Source organism: Symphodus melops, assembly GCF_947650265.1.
Source record: "Symphodus melops genome assembly, chromosome: 10".
In the NCBI taxonomy this organism is placed as follows: domain Eukaryota; kingdom Metazoa; phylum Chordata; class Actinopteri; order Labriformes; family Labridae; genus Symphodus; species Symphodus melops.
In genome coordinates this window covers 7,314,226-7,335,566 of record NC_136700.1, presented here as the reverse complement: position 1 = coordinate 7,335,566, position 21,341 = coordinate 7,314,226, and the positions used below count along the sequence as shown (strand labels likewise).

General features: G+C 39.2%; 1 protein-coding gene across 4 annotated transcripts in view; it reads left to right on the top strand.

Annotated features, from left to right (window-relative positions):
- Positions 1-21,341, top strand: part of LOC306830405 (cell surface glycoprotein MUC18-like) — a 30,385-nt gene that overhangs the window by 6,792 nt on the left and 2,252 nt on the right. For 2 of the 4 annotated variants that reach the window (XM_079353869.1, XM_079353870.1), the window contains exons 2-16: positions 15,206-15,330; positions 15,413-15,641; positions 16,049-16,119; positions 16,204-16,291; positions 16,393-16,572; positions 17,174-17,304; positions 17,498-17,627; positions 17,735-17,850; positions 18,144-18,285; positions 18,520-18,644; positions 18,843-18,984; positions 19,319-19,429; positions 20,311-20,352; positions 20,771-20,894; positions 21,133-21,244. In XM_079353869.1, the coding sequence (XP_079209995.1) occupies positions 15,206-15,330; positions 15,413-15,641; positions 16,049-16,119; positions 16,204-16,291; positions 16,393-16,572; positions 17,174-17,304; positions 17,498-17,627; positions 17,735-17,850; positions 18,144-18,285; positions 18,520-18,644; positions 18,843-18,984; positions 19,319-19,429; positions 20,311-20,352; positions 20,771-20,894; positions 21,133-21,244 (1,868 nt within the window). The remainder of the gene's footprint in view (positions 1-15,205; positions 15,331-15,412; positions 15,642-16,048; positions 16,120-16,203; positions 16,292-16,392; positions 16,573-17,173; positions 17,305-17,497; positions 17,628-17,734; positions 17,851-18,143; positions 18,286-18,519; positions 18,645-18,842; positions 18,985-19,318; positions 19,430-20,310; positions 20,353-20,770; positions 20,895-21,132; positions 21,245-21,341) is intronic. The other 2 variants (XM_079353871.1, XM_079353872.1) reach the window with 2 other exon arrangements.

The window sequence follows — 21,341 nt, the reverse complement described above, 5'->3', positions numbered from 1 at the left end:
CCTCTCTTTATCTTTCAATTATCACTCCTTGATCTAGGAAGCATCCTCCAAATACATTACATAGTCTTGGCCCCACATAATCAAAAAACGGAGTTCATTTTAAATGTTATTTAGATATAGTTTGGCTATTGAAGAGTATGTGACACATTCTCTCTTGTTGGAGCTATAAGTCCAGTGTGAACAATCTGAAACCTGAGAAAGATGCCGTTAAAAATTGTGCCTGCATTGTTCTGGAAACAGCTGCTTCCATGTGAAATACACAAGATATCCTGGTTTGTACAAACCGTAGATTTGCTACCTCTTTAGAAACGTGTGGGTAATGAGAGTATGACACTTTCTGCTTCAGACTATTAGATTAATAAAATATCTTGAGATTATATGATCCAAACTAGCACATAGCGCTGCCTCCCACAGGGTTTGAATAACAGCCAAAAAAACATGCACACACTTTTCTTTTAGTTTTTCTAAAGGCTTTAAACACTTAAAGATTATAAACTCCATCTGTTAAACCATGTGTTATTTATACTGACTCAATTTCTTTCATATCTAACAGAATCAGATGTGCAGTCCTGAGACAATAAAGGCCAAAACGATTTATTATTAGTATTATAGGCCTGAGAAAAGGAAATCCCCAATTATCTACTCTCAGATTTTTAACCCTCAAGTTCTGTCCAAGAAGCTTTTCAACATGAGTGTCTACAGAGCTGCAGGGTGTCCAGCCAGCGAGTGTGTGTACGCCTGGAAAGCATCAAATAAGACATTAATGCAGCAGAATACAAGATGTGAGAGCAGAGCCAGCACCTGTGGACAATGTATTTCATTCTGATCAGATGAAACTAAGATGGGCTGTGAAGATGGGTTTGAGTTTTTCCAACCTTTGATATTAGAAATGTGGTTTCCAGACTTCAGCCTCAGACACACCTGCAGTGCTGTCGCGGTGCACAAAGTCAACATTGATTTTATCCAGCATGATATACAGTCATGTGTGTCCAGTCATGGGAGCAGTTTATTGTGATCAGGAGAAAATCCAGACATGTCTGTACTTGAGATGTGATGTAAAACTTATGGCAGATTTAAAATCAGACCACATACGGCAACTTTAAACTTGTTTAGCTCCAAGGAATGCTTTCCCCCCCCCCCCCCCCATTTAGTGACCAGAAAGCTTGCATTGACATTTAAACAAAAGCTGGATCATACTCTAAGAGCTATGCTATGACTAAGCCATCTAAAATGTTTGATTGCAAAGGAATGCATAACCATCTTCATCCTCTTTTTCACGGACGTTGAGATTGATGTTTTTCTTCACCTCTCGTCTCTGCTGTGAGGTCAAGCACACACAGAGTCTCCTCTGTCCTGCTGCAAAGTGTTACCAATGTGAGAAAAACCCACTGCCCAGCTGAGGGGGCCTCTCCTGTGGACCTGTGGTATCTTAGACTTGTGAAGGGACACATGCGCTGCTTATTTACTAGGATCTCTGACTAATTATATCATAGATCGGATGTTACCAAAGAAACATGGCCAAAGGTTGCAAAAGGCAAAATGATTAAGGGAGAGACATAAGTCTGAGCCTTTGAGGCAAACTTAACATTTCAACAGAGCAAAGTTGTCTAAGAATGTCGGCCTGGCTGCAATATCTTTTTCTGTTGCTAATAAAACTTTTCTTGAGCTAAGCAATGGTGACAAGTACTTAGAATGGTACCGACTTATTATTATACGTACTGTACTCATATAGTCCATAGGGGCGGGACAAATGATCAATACTGTACTGCAATAAACTGTTGTCCTGACCATAGACTGTATACTGTATATTAAGTTACATCACCATGTTGCTGCAGGGGAGCTTTGGAGTCTATAGTGGTCACCATGCTGAAAATGTGTCTCAACCTAACTTTCAGTCAACCTAACGTCAGGCTGAGAGCTGGAACTGAGGCAGGTTTTAAGCCACATTACAAACTGTTACTTTTCTTCCACCTGTCAATCAGTTCAGTACCTTTATAAAATCGAAACGTTTTTGACAATCTATCTTTTAAAAATCCCCCATGTACAGTGCACGTCCATCGAGACATCAGGTAATCAAACTTTTTTACTTTTTTGAACCAGGCTGTGAACATGCTAATTTCTGCTGTAAAAACAGGCTTTTTGACTGGGTGTGTTTGTGACTTCCTGTGCTTCTGCAGGCTGCCTTAAGCAGACTCTCGACAGACTGTAGGATTTTACACCCTGCAATTTCCACCCCTGGTCTATGTGCAATAATGGAGCCTTCTTTAAAGATTGCCTTGATGATATGGATAAACAAATTGAAAGGGACTTTAATACTTGTAGATTTTAAGTAAAAATATGCAACACACTTTAAAATTATCTTTGTAAAAGTCTGCAGCAAACTGAATTAATGCCCAACAATTTAACTTTTAAGGCATTTTTTTTTTCAAATATTGTTGTTTTTGTTGGGATATTTGCATGTTATCTGACGATGGAGTGTGTTGAGCTCCAAGGGCCACTAAAGTGCAATTCTACAAAAAAATCAAGGTAGCAGAGAGTTTCGCTGAAGAAGTGGAAAGCTGGAGCTGAAGTCGTCCTCTGGGAGCTGGCACAAGTGGAGACCAGAGGCCTGTCAGGATCTCTGTCTATTCTCTGAGAGTTCAACACCCTGCTTAATAATAGATGTTGTTTTCCTGAAATAATGCTCTGAGCTGATCTAATGCACATTAGGATCCTTTTAACCTAATGCAACCCGTCAGCCCTCAGCCCCGACACCAGGCCGCTGCCTCCACACAGCAGACTGATGTGTCTGTGTGGTTTCACAGTGTTTAGGTCTCTGCTAGTTAACTTATGTGCTGACCTTCTTTCTGGATGAATAGTGTTTGTATGTGGGATTATTAAGGCCTACATTTAAAGTCTGTTTGAAGCTTTAATTGTTATTATCGCTTTCCTGCTCCTATTTCCTTTTCTCATCTGATGAAACAGAGATTACTGAAATATAAATTTGTTATTTAGGTCACACGAGACACCAAGCAAAAAGGGATCTGATATGGCTTGATTCATTTCATTTTTGTATCCACCTCCTCCAAGTAGAAACAGCTGATGCAATAAAAAGAGATCATTGTTGTCATGGTTCTGCTTCTTCATCATGCAGCACAAACAGGGCTCACGTCAGAACATGTGAGGAAATTTAAATTAATCTTTTTATCTATCCAGTGACTAATAGGTGAGGCTTTTGGCTAGTAAGTCATATGAACAAAATATGAGTGGATTTGAACTTGTGCAGCCAATGTCTAAAAAGGCTTGGCAATGTCATTAACTCTATTTTGTAGTTGTATTGATGTGCTTATAAAGGCTAAAATATGTGGATGTGAAGCTCCTCAGAGGAGCATTTTGTTTGTGTTTATTTAGCTGCTCTCTATGCCTGTCTTTGTTGACCAGTACATGTGTAAGTAGTGCTGTTGGATGAAACATGTAAAGAAAAGCTGTCTATGCAGGGTACTGTAACTCAATTTGGTAAAGATCAACTAAGTAAAACAAAACACTTTACATTTTGTGTTTGGAAATCCTGGCATGTTAGCAAGGTTGCTATGAGATTTATTTTGCAGGCAAAGCCATAGCACTTAAAACACATACACACATAAAGTCACGTATAAACCTTAACCATACATACTACACAGAGGTGGCAGGATGCTTTTTTAAAAGAATAATCATTTTGGGGCCCTAGAAGACCTAGCGGTTATGTCACATTATAGGTTTGTATCAAAACTCAGCCCTATGCTGCACGTCATTGCTTACTCTTCTCTTTCCGACATGTCATGTCTGTCACTAGCTGTCCTATCCAATAAAAGCAATTGTGGCCAATGTAGAACTTAAAAGAGAAGAAAACAGTTCTGCTATTTATTGTTTCCACTTCACCAAAAAAGGAGAGAGCTGCTGAGTACTTCATCAAGTGGGTAAAAGCTCTCAGCATGCGTGTTTGTCTTCAGTCTATCTTTAGCCATCATATGCCAACAGCAAGCAACGTCTCATACTTTTGAAGCCATGTCATGGGACCGTTCTCTCTCCCTATGCCCTTGCAATCATCAAAAAAGAAAAAAAAAGTAAGTCATGTCCCTGTTGGCCTTTCCCATACTTCCAAGCAGCTTGTGTGTTTTTTTTTTTTGGTTTTACTTCTTCCTGCTCATAGAGGGGAAGCTGAGATTCAGACCATTTTGTCATCTTGAACGTGGGAAAGAGGATGGAGGGGGCGTTTGTACCACCATGGGAGCAGGCATGAGGAAATGGCCCACTTGAGATTCATTCAAACACACAGACGGACAGAAATAATAGTAGTTTTAGATTATTCAGATTGTGAGAGTTATTTTCGAGTGTATGTGGGACACTATGGGAATGAGATTTGGACATGGGAAGATGACCACATCCCACATTATGTCAAAAGTCATTTATTCAACTTATACTCTAAACTGTTTTCACATATGCACTCCTGAAAATATCTAGCTCATTTCAGGAATGAAGTTCTCGTGACCTGGCTGTGCACAGCTGGATACTATCCCTGTCAGACAGGAGGTTTGGCAGGGAATCTCCTTAAGGAAGACGTGACATGAAAAAACAGGGAAGTGACGGATGGATGAAGCAACAGAGTCCACCCGACGATGCAGTAATGAGAATATCTGCCTTTATGACAATGCTACGTCTAGTAGTCCAACATAATCACAATATCAACAAAAGAGTGGAGAAGAACATCATAGAGAACAGAAAACACAACACAGATGTTTGATTACATGCATGGAAGTTGTAGTGGTCTCATGCATACAGTCGATACAGTTGATTCTCTAGATCACGTTAGCTGCATTTTCACATCGGCTCAGCTGGACCTGCTGTGGAAAAAGTACTGTTGGTCTGGCAGGAGAGACTTAGGGTAAAGTCAGAGTGAAAATGTTGGCTGTTTGCGTTCAGACATATAGTACAGCCCCTCCTGCAAATATCAGAGGATTTATTTGAAGTGTGAAACTTCAAGTGTATACCTGTGTCTATGAGTGGAAGTGTGGGGAAAAAGGTCTTTTTGTTGACAAGTGGTTATCAAAAGACAGGGGAACAGAGGGACCTGTCTTTGGAGCTTAAAGTCTGAGAGGATTAGCCTCAGGTCAGTGATCCTGTGCTGCTCCTCACAGCTCAAGGTCTGAAGTTGGATTTTCACCACTGTGATGCTGATTCAGATCTCTTGTCAGTCTTACCACCTTTAGGTCTTGATTGAAAATAATTTTTTTCACTGTTCACATTTTTACCCGGTAATGCCAGTTATGTTCTATTATGAGTTCAAACAAAGTTTTCCCTAAATTATAATGGTCAAAATTACAAACACCTTCATTGCATTAGAGTTGTAGTAGAAATCTCAGAGGGGTAAATATACTTATATATTATTTTCCTATATTTCCGACCTTTGAAAGACATTCATGAGGCCCCGCGTTACAGATGTTCTTACAGTGTTCTTGCAGTGGTCACTGCGTCGCTTAGTTCTATATTTTATCACCACAACCTCTGTAAGAATAGACCCATCCGAAGCTTAATAACCATACTGTTGTATCAGTTGTGAGTCATCAGAGGCCCCCGGAAAGATGGACTAGTCTGGCGTGCTGAAAACCGAGCCAGGTCTGCTCTGGGCTGATCTCTGTAACAGGTGGTCTGATGAAATGGAATCTAGTGTCAGATCAGCAGGAGAAATCAGAGAGCGACGTGACTGCCTCCCTCTCTCCCCTGTTGTGTGGTCTGCTCTGATCCTCTCACTGTATTTACATTCTCCGCATCCTTCGTCTCCTTTGCCTTTTGGAAATCGTTAATGCTAATGGCATGTTGAGTGGATACTGTCGGCATTCGGCTCCAGCACCCTGGGGATCAGTGATTTTGTGTGTGTGTGTGTGTGTAAAGAAAGTGTCTGGCAGGTCAGTGTGACAAGCTGACCTTGTTTTCTCTCAGGCATCGTGGGAATGTGCAGTTTGGGTTCTGCAGCTGCCACTGTCCATCTCTTTGTCTCTGCATGCAGCAATTTAAAGATCACCTGAGCACCACACAGGCTCTACACAGAGGGGCACTTTTTTACCTCTTTCTACTGCTCCATTTGTATGATTTATTGATGCATCAAAAGTCAACAAATGATCAAACTGGTAAAGGAGTTACCGGACAGGCTGAGGCGGTACATATACCATAAGACTTCAACATCATACGCCTTTATTACAACTCTCTATCTGTTGTTTCATAAAGGCAAAAAGCTGAAACATTGAAAAGGCTGTTTCTGCAGCTTTTGTTTTTAATCACTTCCTCTGACTCCTGTTCTCCAGCAACATTTACAGACAGGCAAGTATTATATTAAAAATGTAGATATCTCTGTGGATGGTCATATTCAAGAGTTTTTAAAGTCACTGCTCAGGTGATCTTTAAAGTCACTGTCATGTAATCACTGTCATGATTACAAATTGTTATATTATAATTTGGTCAAAAAATAAACATGATTAGCTTTAAATTGAAGGAAGTCTCATTATTACCTCTTTGACATTTGCTTAAATAATTAACTGAAATATTGGATACATGTAACAGATTCTGCAAATAAATGTTCTGCCTAATCATTATACCACTAACATTAGCATACCTCAAAAGGTGTGTTTTTTTTTTTCCATTTTTTTTTTTTCATGTGCATCACATATAAGTATATTTAATTTACCACTAATGATCCACATCTGGTATATTATTTTGTGTTTTTGTTATTTTGATAATGTCCTAATTTTCTTTCAATGGGTTTTAGTTTCTAGCTGCTATTTCCGTCTGGTGCTGTTGACACATTCTCTGTATTTATGGAGAGTTACTGTGTGCAGCCAACATAGCGAGAAAAGAGCCACCCAGCCAGCCAAAGGTTGCAGCAACATGAGTTGATTTAGAAATGTGTCCTTAAGAAGGTCACTGGAGTCTTAATTACAATACAAAACATGTCTAACTGGTGGTAACTACTAATGAAAGAAAATGAATATGAAGAAAATGTAAAACTGTTTGGTCAAAGACCCTGGTGTCAGTTGGTTTCTATTGAAAGCTTCCTAACAAACTCCATGTCTGTTGCACATCAACAAAAATGGCTAACAACATTGAATTTGTATCTAATTAAACATCTTAGGTAATGGTTGATTTGTCCCAAAATGGTTGACAAATCTTGTGCATTTTTGGTCTCTGCTGTAGAATAATCGATTAATCTTTTACTTGAGTGGCTCTGTCATAGCCATGTAAACTTCTGCATGTGGACTTTATAAAGAAATGTGTGCGCTGTGCCAGAAGCTATGCGGAGGGAATCGTGATATAGTGCAAGTCCTTTTCTTTTCCTGAGAACATGATAAAGGCAGAGAGCACAGAGTGATGTGTGTTAAAATGCCCCATGGCGTCAGAGGACGGATGTGATTGATGCACACGTTACAGGGTCTTTAGTTTTATACTTTTTCAAGAGTCCCTCATAACATTCCTCTGCACCATTAAGCTGAGCTGAGTTGACGCAAACTAAGTGGGGCTACTGTTCTGCTAATGGATCTGTGAAGGGGGACAAGACTAAAGCTGTGTCTGCATACCCCACAAATATGTCTATGAAGACTATAAGTCTTCCATGAAGATTTTTCGTACATTTTCTAGATTATATTTATTATTAACACGCTTCAGTGAGTGCATTCTTCATTCTTTTTTTTTCCTTCTCAGAAATCAGTGTTTATAAAGCTGTGCTACTAGGAATAGTATTGAACTTCCAAGAACTAAACAGACTTGAACAATCTGATTATCAGGTTTCACACACATGAAAGGTAAACAGATGATTTTGTGACAAATTATAGCATCTCTGTATCTGCTATTTGTAACCTCAATATTTTCAAACTTTTATCCAAAAAACTCCAGAGGATATTCCACTGACACAACGTCCTCTTACACTTCAATCCATCCAACACCATGAGGCAGGATTCAGTTTACCCCCAGGACAAATGTCCCAGGCATAAGCAAAGCAATGCTGTTTATGCTATCCAGTGCAACAAGGAATGCAGGGGTTTATGCATTGAAGATACTGAACAACCACTTTACACAAACACATGGCACATCACAGGAGAGCCAGCTCTTCAGTTCGGGATTCTGCTGTCTACTTGCATATGAAGGACAGCGGACACTGTTTGGTTTGAAGTCCCATCCCACCTTGAAACATGTGACCCACAGAGGACCGGCAGTGTTAAAGACTCGAGGTGAAACTAGGTCAACACCTCAGCTAACGTTTGTCATGTGAGTCATCCTTGATCATTAGTATTCTAATGATCCACAGGGGCTTACATTCCCAGCTCTGCCCACCAAATATTTAGGACTAAAGTAGCCTTTTGGATGGGAGGTGAAACGTCTTCAAGATCTTCAACCACGTCCAGTGGCCTTTTGGATCGAGCTTCGGATTTACCAAGAACTAGGTGACTGAGAACCTTCACAGAAAATGTTCATCCTTGCAAAAAGCATACATTCTTTGAATGTGTTGGGAAATGAAAACTATTAGATTATTCTTTAGGTTAATTAACACTCTAATTCAGACACAGCTTCATGTTCCACTTATGTGGTGCTTTATTAATTGACCTGTACAGTATGGTTTGTGGCTTAGACAAATGTTAAGCTCCATTTGCCTTCAGTCCATACTAGCTACTGTATGGCTGTTTAAAGGTTATGGAAATATTATTTTTTAAACCACAGTTTTTTCAGAAGAAAGGAAAGTGTAAGGATCAACACTTTCAAATCTATCTGCATTTCGATCCTCTCTCTGTGTATTTCTCCTCTCGGCACTTTGAAGGACAGTTGTTATCGCCAGCTTGATAACATTTCCTTCCTGCTTTGAGATACTATAAGTGTGCTATTGAGGGTATAGTGTGATAAATGTCAGAGGCCACAACAACTGCTGTAAAGAAGCAAACACCCTCTTCTGCACATATCTCAGTCAGCATGTTTTCCTATGTTTTCTTTTTTTTTGCATATCTCGTTTCTCCTTGCGTTTAAAAAAAATATATATATCAGTTTCAGTTTGCTAACAGTAACTTCTCTTTGGAATTCACTCAGATCTCTTAACATCTGTACACAGAGGCCCTGTTTTTCTCATGCTCCCTCTATTTGGGAGTCTCACCCTGTCCTGAAGCAGTGCTGCTATTTCTGGTTCCAGTCGGGTCAGTGCTCTGTAATTCTGCTGCATCATGTAAGCAAACAAGGCTTGATAGGCCATTGTTATTCTTAGATGTGACAGGGCTGGAAACATGTCCCCGAGCTGTCACTTCATGTCACTGTCTGGTTTTGAGATGTCTGAATAGTGACCTCTTAGGAGTGCATGCTGAGTTTGAAATGAATGCATTATCATCTCACAGAATTTAATGTAATTTAGTTTAACACGATTATACAGTAGCTCTGTCTCAACATGCAGCATTTTTCCAAGACTGTCTTGTTTTTTAGCTGTGTTAATGTCCAGACCCTCCCTTGGTATCCAAGGTTGTCAAAATGTCCCATACTTCAATTATTTTCGAGACATTGATTAATTCATTAATTTATATACTTTTATTTTTGTTTCTCTGGTGACAAAACACATTTTTACTAGTGTTAAATTAAAGTAGTATTGTGACAACACTTTACCAAATAAGTGTAAACAATTACAACGTTATCCCGATCAAACACAACCACATACACATACCGCTGTCTAGCTACAGTATCTGTTCCCTCTTTTAATGTGGTACTCTCACTCTTTCATGTTTGAGCTTATAAAAGCTTCATTCTTTCTAAAGGAAGACATGCCAGGAATAAAATCAACACAAGGTAAGCGGGGGAATCCTCAGTATGTAAATATTAATACAGTATCTTACAATATAAGCTCTTGAGGGAAGGGATAGGTCATATAAAGACCTTGTAATGGAAACAAAACTGATCTGCATGGTCGTTAACAGAGAGCGCAGGGCTGAAGTTTAACAGCCGACATTTGTGGGAGACGATGCAATGAAACAGCAGAGAGGGAAGCGTGTCATGAGACGTTTTTTAAAGTCATGATATGTTTAGAGCAGGTCAGTGGTCAGATAATGCTTTGAGATGTTTGTATGCATGCCTGCATATATGCTTTTGTGTGTGCGTGTGTGTGTATTAGATCTGGTTGCTCATGCATGGGCTCCTCCAAACTCACAACTATATAGATGGAAGGTCCGAGACATCTTAGGTTTTGTCTGCTGATCTTTGACCTTAGCAATCATCCTGTCAGACTCTGCTGCTGCTTTCATCTTATTCTTCTTCTCAGATTTTTAAAGTGCACTGTGTTTCACCACAGGCAGCAGAGCAAAGGAAATCAATTTCAGATTGGCCAGTCATAAATAGTTTGACAGCTATTGTCCTGGTTGACCTGAAGTTTGGTCTGTCTCTTCTCGCCTCTCCTAAAACTATTAAGAGTTTTTACAAACATATCCAACATTAGCAGCTCTTTCAGTTTATTTTTATCGTCCAACTAAAGCACATTCTTGGTCAAATTATTTTTATTTATTTTTTTACTTTGTAAAATGGACTCTGTATGTTTGTCCTCAAAGCAAGATGCTGAACAAGTGGGGATTTCATGGATAACTTTGGTTCTCTTTATTTGTCATGATGATGATGGGGCAGATGAGTTTGTTTGTTCAGCTCTTGTTAACATGATTTCTCAGGAATGCCTGGGCCCTAGAGTAAATATCTTCCCTTTTATCACAATCATCCACGTGGTCTCAAAAGAAGTCTGATAAGAATTTGGTGGTCAAATGTCTCTGTGGCATTCCAAACCATGTTGGCCGTAACTGCAATAATAATATTCATGCAAATCACATAGAGTTGCTACAATAGTTGTTTCAAATTGTAACGTTTAACATGATTTATTGACATGAAAACAGCCCAATGTGACCTTAATCAATTTAAGACATAAAATAGGAAACATCTAAATCATCTCTAATGCAGCCCTTTGATTTTGAAAGTCACACTCTGTAATAAGTTAAATGGAGACCTCTGTGTTGTCATGGGGTTTCAGTTTGATTGTTGTCTAGATACACACACACGAGGGATATAAAGAAGGGAAGTAAGCAAAGAGGAAGAGTAGGGACTAGAGCATTTAAGCATTTTTAAAACTTGTGTTTCCAGCATTCTTTGTGGGACATCTTTTTTTTTTTTTTTGTGACCAGAGTCCAGAGCAGTAATCTGGTTAGAATGCCAGTTAACGTGATAAAAGGTGGACGTTGTCTTTTCGACCTCACATACGACCATCTGTTGTCTGGGCCGTCAGCCAGAACAGACAGAGGGAGGGCAGGTTGACTGTCAACTAAACCTTCATGGTTAGAAAATCAGAACAGATTCCAGCCTTTGAACAACCACATGACACAGCTCGTCTGTCGACTGTACCTGTCAGAATCCATTGAAGCTGTCTGTTTAAAATGTGCTGCTATTACATTTTATAAATAACTTAAGACTAATTCCAGACTGTCAGAAGAAGCTGTTTTTTTTAATTAAAACTTTTCTGTAGCATTTAAAAATAAAATGACTTAATGATGATATTTTCTACACTCTTCCTCTTTGCTTACTTCCCTTCTTTATATCCCTTGTGTGTGTGTATCTAGACAACAATCAAACTGAAACCCCATGACAACACAGAGGTCTCCATTTAACTTCAGATATAAATATAAACAAAAGACTTTTGAAAAGTATAGAGGAGAAGAAATGCGTTGCCACTAGGGGGAGCAGTTGAACCAATTTGCATTGATGTAAAGTTAAAACCCAAACAGGTACATTGTGTGTAAGTGTGCATGCTGCTCTATTTTCTTTATTTTCTTTATTTATTTTTTCCTTTTTTTCTTCCCCACTCTGTGTTCCTGTGCTTCGCACTTTGTAACCTTGTTCGTTTTGATTGTAAATTCTTTTTGTAATGATTTTGGGGGTGGGCGCTTATAAGCTTCTGCTTCGGCCCACTCCTTTTGAGCAGAATTACAACTGCTCAAATAAACTAAACTAAACTACAGTAGGTTTTGATAAGCCGCTACGGAAGCTGAGAACCTGACAGGAATTGCTGTTATCACCTCCCTCCACAGGCAGACACACACAAACACAGATTGTGTATCCTGACAAAAGGCTTTGACTTGTTTGTAGACAAAACAATGTCTTTGATACAACTTCCTGCAGCGATTATCTTATCCTTTGTTCCCCTGCCCTCTTTTATGATTGCTGAGTTGTGGGTACTTATTTTGGCTTATCTTGAAGTGCAGCAATAAAGCTCAAAGGTTGCCACAATTTGCTCCCATCTTGTAAGGGTCTAGCAGGTAGTGATCATAGCGGACGCAGCACATTTCCATTTCTCCTAGAAATCACACTCCCAGCATGTTAAGTTGATGTTCCAGGGTAAAACACACACTCTTCAGGAAAAGAATATTGTTTGCAGACGGCAGCTCATAAAACAGCAGAGGGGGGAGCTTAGCTTTATGCTGTCACACTGATGACAGACTATTATTGAATGTGCCTGGACTCCAATACCTGCTCTCTCAACTTCAGAGAGGATCGATGTGTGAGGTCTTTGAGTGCCAGCATCTGAGATTGATGCACTGTGGAGATGAATAGTGGTCAAATTACTAATGAGATTTGATTGAGATTCTTCATGCTTAGAGACTGCAGCTGCCAGACACAGGATGAAAAAAAAGCTTGTGAAACTATTAGTCTAGAGACTACATTTTCTACTTTTCTGAATCTCTCTTCACACTGTAGGTGAGTCTTCAGGTGGGGGGATGGGATGCTGTGAGTGAGTCAGCGTTGTCCTCCCATCACTAATGGCCAGGAAATGTCTATGTTGGACATACTAATTGAATTTCTTTAACAGGAAAGCATCCTGCAGGTCCATTAGGCGTTGGTAAACAGCAACACACAGCAAAGGGGGAGGCAGGTGGGAGAGGAAAGTGAGGATTCGGGGGTTGAGATTTGCAAGAAAGAACTATGGAGGCAGATTTTTTTCCTAAAGCAACTCAAGATACAGACAAACATTTATTTTTGAGGCAGTTTGATAGTTTGAGATGAATACGTGTTAAAACAAAATAATACGACGTTAAAACATTGCTGGAAGAGATGTCCTGGAATTTTAGTTATTTAAAGATCACATATTATCCAGATTTCCACCACTTTAAACAACTCTCCCAAAAACATGTCTGTAATGTGTCTCACCCAAAAATCCACTAGAATCCTTTATATTCTCTATCAGCCTTGCTCTGTTTCTGTGTCTGGAGCTTTAAATGTAAATGAGCTGTGTTTGATTACACCCCTCTCATGAAGAGGATGTGCTTTGAGCTTTCTTGCACCATGCACAATCCTCCTAGATGAGGAGTTTCTGCCCTTTGTGATGTCATGAAGGGAAAATCTCCTAGCAACCTGTATAAGGACACATTTTCTGAACAGTGGCAAAGTTGAGCAGGCAAAAGATGGGGAGGATGGACTTTTCTCATAATTGGAGGTTTGTAGACAGACTTGGGACACAGAAAATGAACAAGGTGTATTTTTGAATAATATGTGACCTTTATTTAGATCATTTTCCTGGACTTGTTTCTTCAATACCAATTGCAATATAAAAGTGTCTATTAATTCTCCCACTTTGTTTATATATGAGTAAGTATTTTTGTGAGCATCAATTTAGTGTGATGGTGACAGTGGGTTGTTATATATAAGGGTCTGCATGAACTGCCCAAAACACCAAACACCTGAAATGTCCAAAACACTGCAAAAGAAAAGAAAAAAAAAACTTGGACTGTGTCTCTTCAGATACACATCAACCTTTTCACATGGCCAGATAAACTCTGGCGATCTAAAAGTGATTTATTTTTCAAAAAAAAAGTTTTCTTTTTTAACATCATGTAATAATAACATAATTTAAAAAAATATAATGTCCCCAGAAAAATGTAATATAACATTTAATGGTGTACAGCGTGTTTTGTTTAGTCTGTTATGCTGCTTGGGGTTAACATGAATGACATTAAAAAAGGTCAGTTGAGGATACTGTTTAACCACATTTACATTTTTCTGAGCAGTGCTCAACATAAACATTTTCCTGCCATCATGTCATGCTGCACTAAAGGAAAAACTACAACTACAACTAGCATAACGAACAGTCGCTCAACAGGGCTCAAACCAGGAACGTTAGTTACCTCAGGCTACAGCCATCGATGTCGCCTGGTAAACTCTGCAGTGCAAGTGTGAGCAGGGATCCTTCCTTATAACTACAGGGGTTGTGACATAGTGAGAGGGGGAAAACCAGTCGTTCCTCAGACACAGAGAAGCATGAAGAACAGTGGAACTACTATGTTGCGTGTAAATTGAGCCTTTCTTCCTGTGAGAGGGTGACATAGAGGAATGCAGCACATTAATGTGGACATGGGTGGGCTTTTCATTCCTTTCATAGCATCTCTCTCTCTTCCCTTTGACCCACCATGACTTTCTTCTCTCTCTTTTTTGCCTACATGCCTCTTTTCAGTTTGTGTCAACAGGGTGTGGAAGTAGAAGTGGCATGTTTGCTCGGCATCGTTCAGGATGTTAGAATGATTATAATAAACATTAGAGTTCACATTTGCGATGTATATTTTGTGTAAAGGAGCAATTCAATTGTTGGCCAGTTTGTCTACTTCTCTTCTAAAATTAAATTAAACATGTCTATTATCAACATTTAAAGGAGTTGCCATGTAGGAATGACAGAACTGTCTGTTTTTTATCATGGCTTTTCAAAAATGTAGTTTAATTGTCCTATTCTATAGGCTTATATTAGCCTGTTGCATGTATAGGGCTGTTAGCATTTTGTGTATTCATTTAGCACAGAATAGTTTATGATTTGAGAAACAGTGCCTCCATAGGGCGCTTAAGGAATCTTTATCAAAACTATTAGTTCATTCCATCACTGAACCAAAATCATTCTGAGTCACACAAAAATATGTGTTTCTATTATGATGACCACATTTTGATTCATTTGAGCTTTTAGCTTAGTAACAGCAATAATCTATTATTATTATTTTGTTAATTTAAAAAAATTGGATGGAAACTTGACAGTTTCAGCTTTCTGCTAACCTTAAAGAGGCTCCAGCTGTTTTTTCTCTGCTTTTGGGCCATGAAAAACAGTGTAAAAATGAGTGAAACATGTTGAATTGTCATACTGACTACCTTTTCTCTCTTTTTTCAGCATTGGCTGACATAGAGGTGAACATGGAGGACAGAGTAGAGGTATACAGGGGAGACACAGCTCAGATCACCTGCATGATTACATCATCCGAAGGCATCGGCGGCATGATGATTCAATGGTTTTATGTGAGTCCCAAATGCACTTATACACAGAGGTACAATGTGTCCATCTGTGTGATGTTTAATGTGTTTGAATTCTGATCTTTAGGTGACAGTAACAGGAGAGAAGCAGAAAATCTACTATCAGGACTCCACCATGAAGGTAGTCGACAAGGGCACACGGTTTACGGAGCGGATCAGTGTGAACGGAACTGGAGCCACAGGCGAGGTGGTGCTGACTATAAGGGATGTGCAGCTTGCAGATGAAACAGAATTTATCTGTCTCGTCAAAGGCTTAGACCAAGCTTCAGAGGGACGAACAAAGCTGAAAGTGTTTGGTAGGTTTTTAACAATGACGAGGGTTGACCAGTACTTTACACAAACCAAATGTTGTAAACAGTGGTGAAGTTAAAGAATAGCCACCTGAAGAAAAATCACAAATCATGCATAAGAAAAGCATTACAAATAGCAAAATAGCATTTTAAGTGTGGCATAATGCTGTTTTTACCTTGCCTTCAAATCAACAGGATAGTGACTCAACTTATGTCACCAAAATTGTCTGGTGATCACTTCACACCACTTCACATGTCAGTGACATTTGGCCTCTAGGTTTAAGCACTCGGTTTTGACATGTGCAATATCCTAAGACATTAAAAAAGCTTGAAACTGGTTCAAAACAATCTTGTCAGCTGCCAGAATTTAACTGTCAGTTTCAGTTTTGACTCAGTTCTCAATTCCTTTGCAGAAACACCAGCCCTTCCCACCATCGAGGGTGTGCAGACGGGGATCTCAGTCACTGAAGATAGCCCATCAAAGGTTCATAAGCTTAAAATTATGTGCATGAGTTTACGTTTAATACGTTGTGTTTCATTTTCTCTCATACATGCTCCTTTCCTACAGATTGGGACCTGCGAAGTTAAAAATGGATTCCCCAAGCCCAACATCACTTGGTACAGAAACACTACACCACTACAGAATGTCCCCAATGGTGAGACAGAGCAAAAACTACTTCTGTTTCTTCAGATTGTACTTCACAAGCTTTAAAACTTTTTTGGGATTTTCCTCTCTTTTCTTGTCCTGTACGTTCAGAGGTGAAAGTAATGCCCAGTGTCACCAGTGAATCCAGTGGTCTGTTCTCTGTGAAGAGTGAGCTGAACTTGAAAGTGGTGAAGGAGGACAAAGATGATGAGTTCTACTGTGAGGTCACTTACTTTGTTCCTGGAGGAACCAGGATGACTGAGACTGACAGGATAAACATCTCTGTATTCTGTGAGTGTGCATGGCATGTTTTGTTTTTTTACCTGGGTACTTCTTTACCAGTGCTGGGTGCAGCACTGATTTGCCTGCCTGTCGCAAGAGGAAAAACTGCTGGAACAAGGTTTACAAAGTTTAAAACACATAACTGTTACACTTTTTTAAAAGTTTCATACATTCATTTGTTATACTTGGTAATTTTTTCTTTATAGGAAAATGAAGGTTTCACGTGAATATAAAAAAAATTGAAAAATGACAAAGAAAACAAAAGCCAAGTCAAGAGGAGTACACCTTAGTAGTCGATTAAAGAAAATGACTCTTAAAAATAGACTGAAAATAAGCCTTTTTATCAGTGATAGTCATAAAAAAGTTATTTAAACCAAACTGCTACCCTCTTATTCTTCCTATTTTCAAGTAACGTCTAACCGTCTCTCCAGAGAGCCCTATTAAAGAAATAATCCCTTAGAGGTTACCTGTGTGAGTTAGCTGAATTACACAGTCTAGACTGAAGCAGAGTAGTTGGAGATTGAGCAGGGTTTGCTGCAGAGATGATTGTAGTCACCTTTTGCAAGTGAACGTTTTGCAGTCTAATTTTAAACTGTTCTCTTTGTTTCAGACCCCGCCACAACTGTCAATGTTTGGGTGGAGTCACCAAAAGGAAAAATTAAAGAAGGGGATTCGATTGAGCTTCATTGTATTGACAACGGGAATCCTCCATCCTCCCTTATTACAATCAAGCGTTTCGATGTAATGCATATTATAAATATCCACATTTAAAAAAATTTTTGAGTGTTTTCTGTAGAAATAATTCAGTGGAGTCCTGCACACAGGCAGAATCCAAATAAAGTACTGTAGCACACAAATCCCTTCTGGCAAATTTGTTGCAATGTATGTTTATGAGATGGAAAATGTGTGGTCACATAACTTTGCTGTTTTGTAGGAGGATCAGCAAACTAATGTGTTGGTGCTGAATAATGTCACCCGTCTGGATAGTGGAGTTTATCAGTGTACTTCCCTGGACTCAGATACCTTCGAATCCATTCATGGAAACACCTCTGTCTTTGTTCACTGTAAGGAAACTTAAGTGAAAGGATTAATAATGATTTTGAAGTACTACCTTTTCTTATCATTTTTTGTCATTTATTTCTCTGGTTTGTTTCTGTGCCTGTGTCTTTAGATCTTGATCCTGCTGTGATGGAGCCTCGAGACACTGTTGTGGTCGCTCAGGGTGAGGAGGTGACAGCTACCTGCAACGCCCTCTCTTCGCTGAAGACTCAAACAGTCTGGTTAAAGGTCACGTATACAAGTACAATATCTCAAAATTAGCTTATCAGAAAGGAATTAGTTAGGGTTAGTAAAATAGCAGCTTGCCACCTAAAAAGAAATGTATTTATTTTAATCATAATCTGCACATCAGCTGAAGTAAATATTCATAAATGTAAATTGAAATGTTGTCAAGTATTGTTTTGCTCTTCTAAATGTGAGAAGTCCTTTTAAGCATCTGTCTGATCCACAAAGAACAAGTACATTATAAACCTCTGACTCATTCATGTCCTTAATTGTGCCTTTTTTGTCCCTGTGAGTAGAACGGAGAGGAGGTTTCAAAAGGTCACACTTTGACTGTGAAAGACGCTTCGTTTGACAACGCAGGGATGTACGTGTGTGTGGTGACTGTTCCTGAATTGGAGGGGATGGAAACTAGTGGGTCGATTCTCGTAAACGTCAAAGGTCAGCCTGATCACAGTTATTGTAGAATTAATATTTTAATTTATTACATCACTTTCTGCCAGTAATCAACCTATCATTGTTTCTTTTACCTATTATTTCTTTTGTTTATTTTTGTTGCGTTGTTACTTTTTCTCTCGTTTCAGTTTTAATTCTTTATTTTTAAGACAAGATGTGTGGCAGCAGTGAGCAGCATGTGTGATTCAATGTTTGTATCAATTGTTCATCTCTCTGCAGGTCCACCAGAGATCTTGAAGCCTGACAACACGGAGCTTGAGATCTATGACCCAACAGTCGACTTGAGTTGCAAAGTCCGAGGTTTCCCGGCTCCCAAAATTATCTGGACCACCTCAGATGGACAGGTACAACAAAAGGAACACAGTTTTGTTAGATGCGTTGTGGTCAGTTTTGATTTTAATGTCATTGAACAAACTCATTGTATTCAAATGTATAAAGAGAGAGAAAATATCCTTTATAATCTACTTTCCCTCATATGTTCTGTTCTATAAAAAAAACAACATGTTGTGATTGGTCATTTCATTACAAACATTTTGTTGCAGGCCATTGAGAAGGCTTTAGAGAAGATGACTGAGGATGGAGTTCAGAGCACGGTCAGTATCCAGGTCACCTCTGACATCACTGCTTCTTGCGACGCCTCCAATGACCACGGCACAGATGCCCTGACATTCAACATTAAAAGCAGTGAGTCCCTCATGCTGCTTGCGTTTCCTGTGTCTGCCCTTTGTTCTTATGCGTCTATGTCTCTATACAGTATGTTGTCCCCAGCTTCCTTTTGTTTTCTCCCTTTGTAGTCTGAGTGATTTGTTTATTTTTACTCCGTCTGAAGGCAACCAGCTCTGTTATGTGCTCTAAGATGTAGCCTGTTATTCTGGACGTGTCCATCAGTGTTGTTTTTGTCGTCTCTGGCCGGGGACGCTGTGAAGCTGCGTGCGTCTGTTCAATGTGCTCCCCTCCTCCCCCAGTGTGTTAACAGGAAACGTCTTCCGTTTTTGTGTGTGACTCTACCCTTTTTTAGCTGTTAACACCACCCCATCACCAGTCACTACAACTACAGCCACTACTACTACCACTACCACTACCACTCCCACTACCACTACCACTGCTACTACTAGTTCTTCAGCCACAGGTAAGATCACAGGCCCTGTACCACCTAAGTGAAATAAATGACAAAAAAATAAAGATTTGTCAATGATTTTATCAAAAGGTATCAAATAAAGTGACTTTAATGAGTGTGACTTCTTGTCGATAGATAGATAGATAGATAGATAGATAGATAGATAGATAGATAGATAGATAGATAGATAGATAGATAGATAGATAGATAGATAGATAGATAGATAGATAGATAGATAGATAGATAGATAGATAGATAGATAGATAGATAGATAGATAGATAGATAGATAGATAGATAGATTTCATGTTGCTTTCATGTTTTTCAAATATGTTGAAAGTGAAACCACAACAGGGTTTATTTCCCCAAAAAACATTAATTTGTTACTTCTTGTTATTATGAGTCATGCATCCCTGTTGGCATGAAGTACACAGCCACCACAAACACACACACATGCATCACAGTGACTAGAAAGCAGCTGATGTTTTAAAATGCACTCACAGGGAGTCTCCTGACTTCCATTACAGCCACAGCCTTGTGTTTTCCTTCCCTTCGAGCCTCCACTCTCTCTTGTACGTCATGCCAGGAAATTTCCAGCCCCTCAGGAAAACTGTCACTGGTTATGTCTGGCAGCACACTGTTTAAATGAGATTAACCTGAGCTGCTCTGGGAGGTGACCGTTGGGTTACTGACCACAGTTGGCCTGCTTAGCTACATGTGAAGCTTTTAATCATTGATATGATCTGTTAAAACTAAACATGTGTTGTGTCTTGCTTTGGGTCTGCTGACCTGAGCCGCCTCTGTGTTTATGTTTGTTTGTGTGTTTGTGTTTAAGGCTGGCTGATAACATTTATTTAATACATCCTTATAACTTTGCTCATGTGGTTTTTCTTAGTCAAAGCTGAAACAGCAATCCCACCAAAGAAAATGAGGAAAGGTTTGTATGTTACACTGCTGAGGACTCTTTTATGTTTCCTTTCCTTCACTTCTATTCCACAGCACTTCCTTGCATCCATTGCCCCCCTCCCCTCCCTCCTGATGAACAAAATATCAAACCATCATTGAGTTGTTCATCTTTACATCTTTCTCTGCATGTTGTCATGCTGTAGTATGAGCACACCTTTCCTCCTTCCATCATGGTTGACTTCCTGTCTATAGGTTGCCAGGTGTAGGTCACCTCAGTTCTGCTAGAGCTCCTCTCTCTTTACCCACACTGTAAGAAGTTCTGTACTCTACCTGCACACTGGGAATGCTGCACAGCCTGCTTGATGCCGTCCTGTATCAGACTCTCATCAAATTTAAATTCAAGGTACAGCGAGTGACTCTATGGTTGTACTTGTGCTTTCTTCCACCAGAGGGCAGTGGCGTTATCATTGCAGTCATCATTATTTGCATCCTACTGCTGGCAGTCCTTGGCAGTGTGCTCTACTTCCTCTACAAAAAGGGCAAAATCTGTGGAAGGTCTGGCAAGCAGGACCTGTAAGTACAATAAGAGCAATTTGATGCTGGGAGTAAAATTATGAAACGATAGGAAGATTCTTAAAACCTTAAAGCTCAAAGAAAAAGAGTGCTTTTTTTCAAACTTTACATTTTTTAACTTAGTAAAATTAGCTTGATTTTATCAAAATAATAATTAAAATAGAATATTTTAAATATATATATTTTTTAAATGCTATTTTTTTTGTTTTAAGCACCCTTATTTTTACTTGTTTTGCAGCACCAAGGACAAGTCAAACAAAGATAACATTGTTGTGGAGATGAAGAGTGATAACACTGAGGAAGCTGTGTTGCTCGGGGTCAATGGAGAAAAACAGTCTCCCAATGACCAGGTAAAAGACTGCTGTTGAACTGAAATATGATTTTTTTCAGGTTTTATGATGATCTTATTACATTAACTTATTTGAACACCTTTGTCTGTGTTTGTTT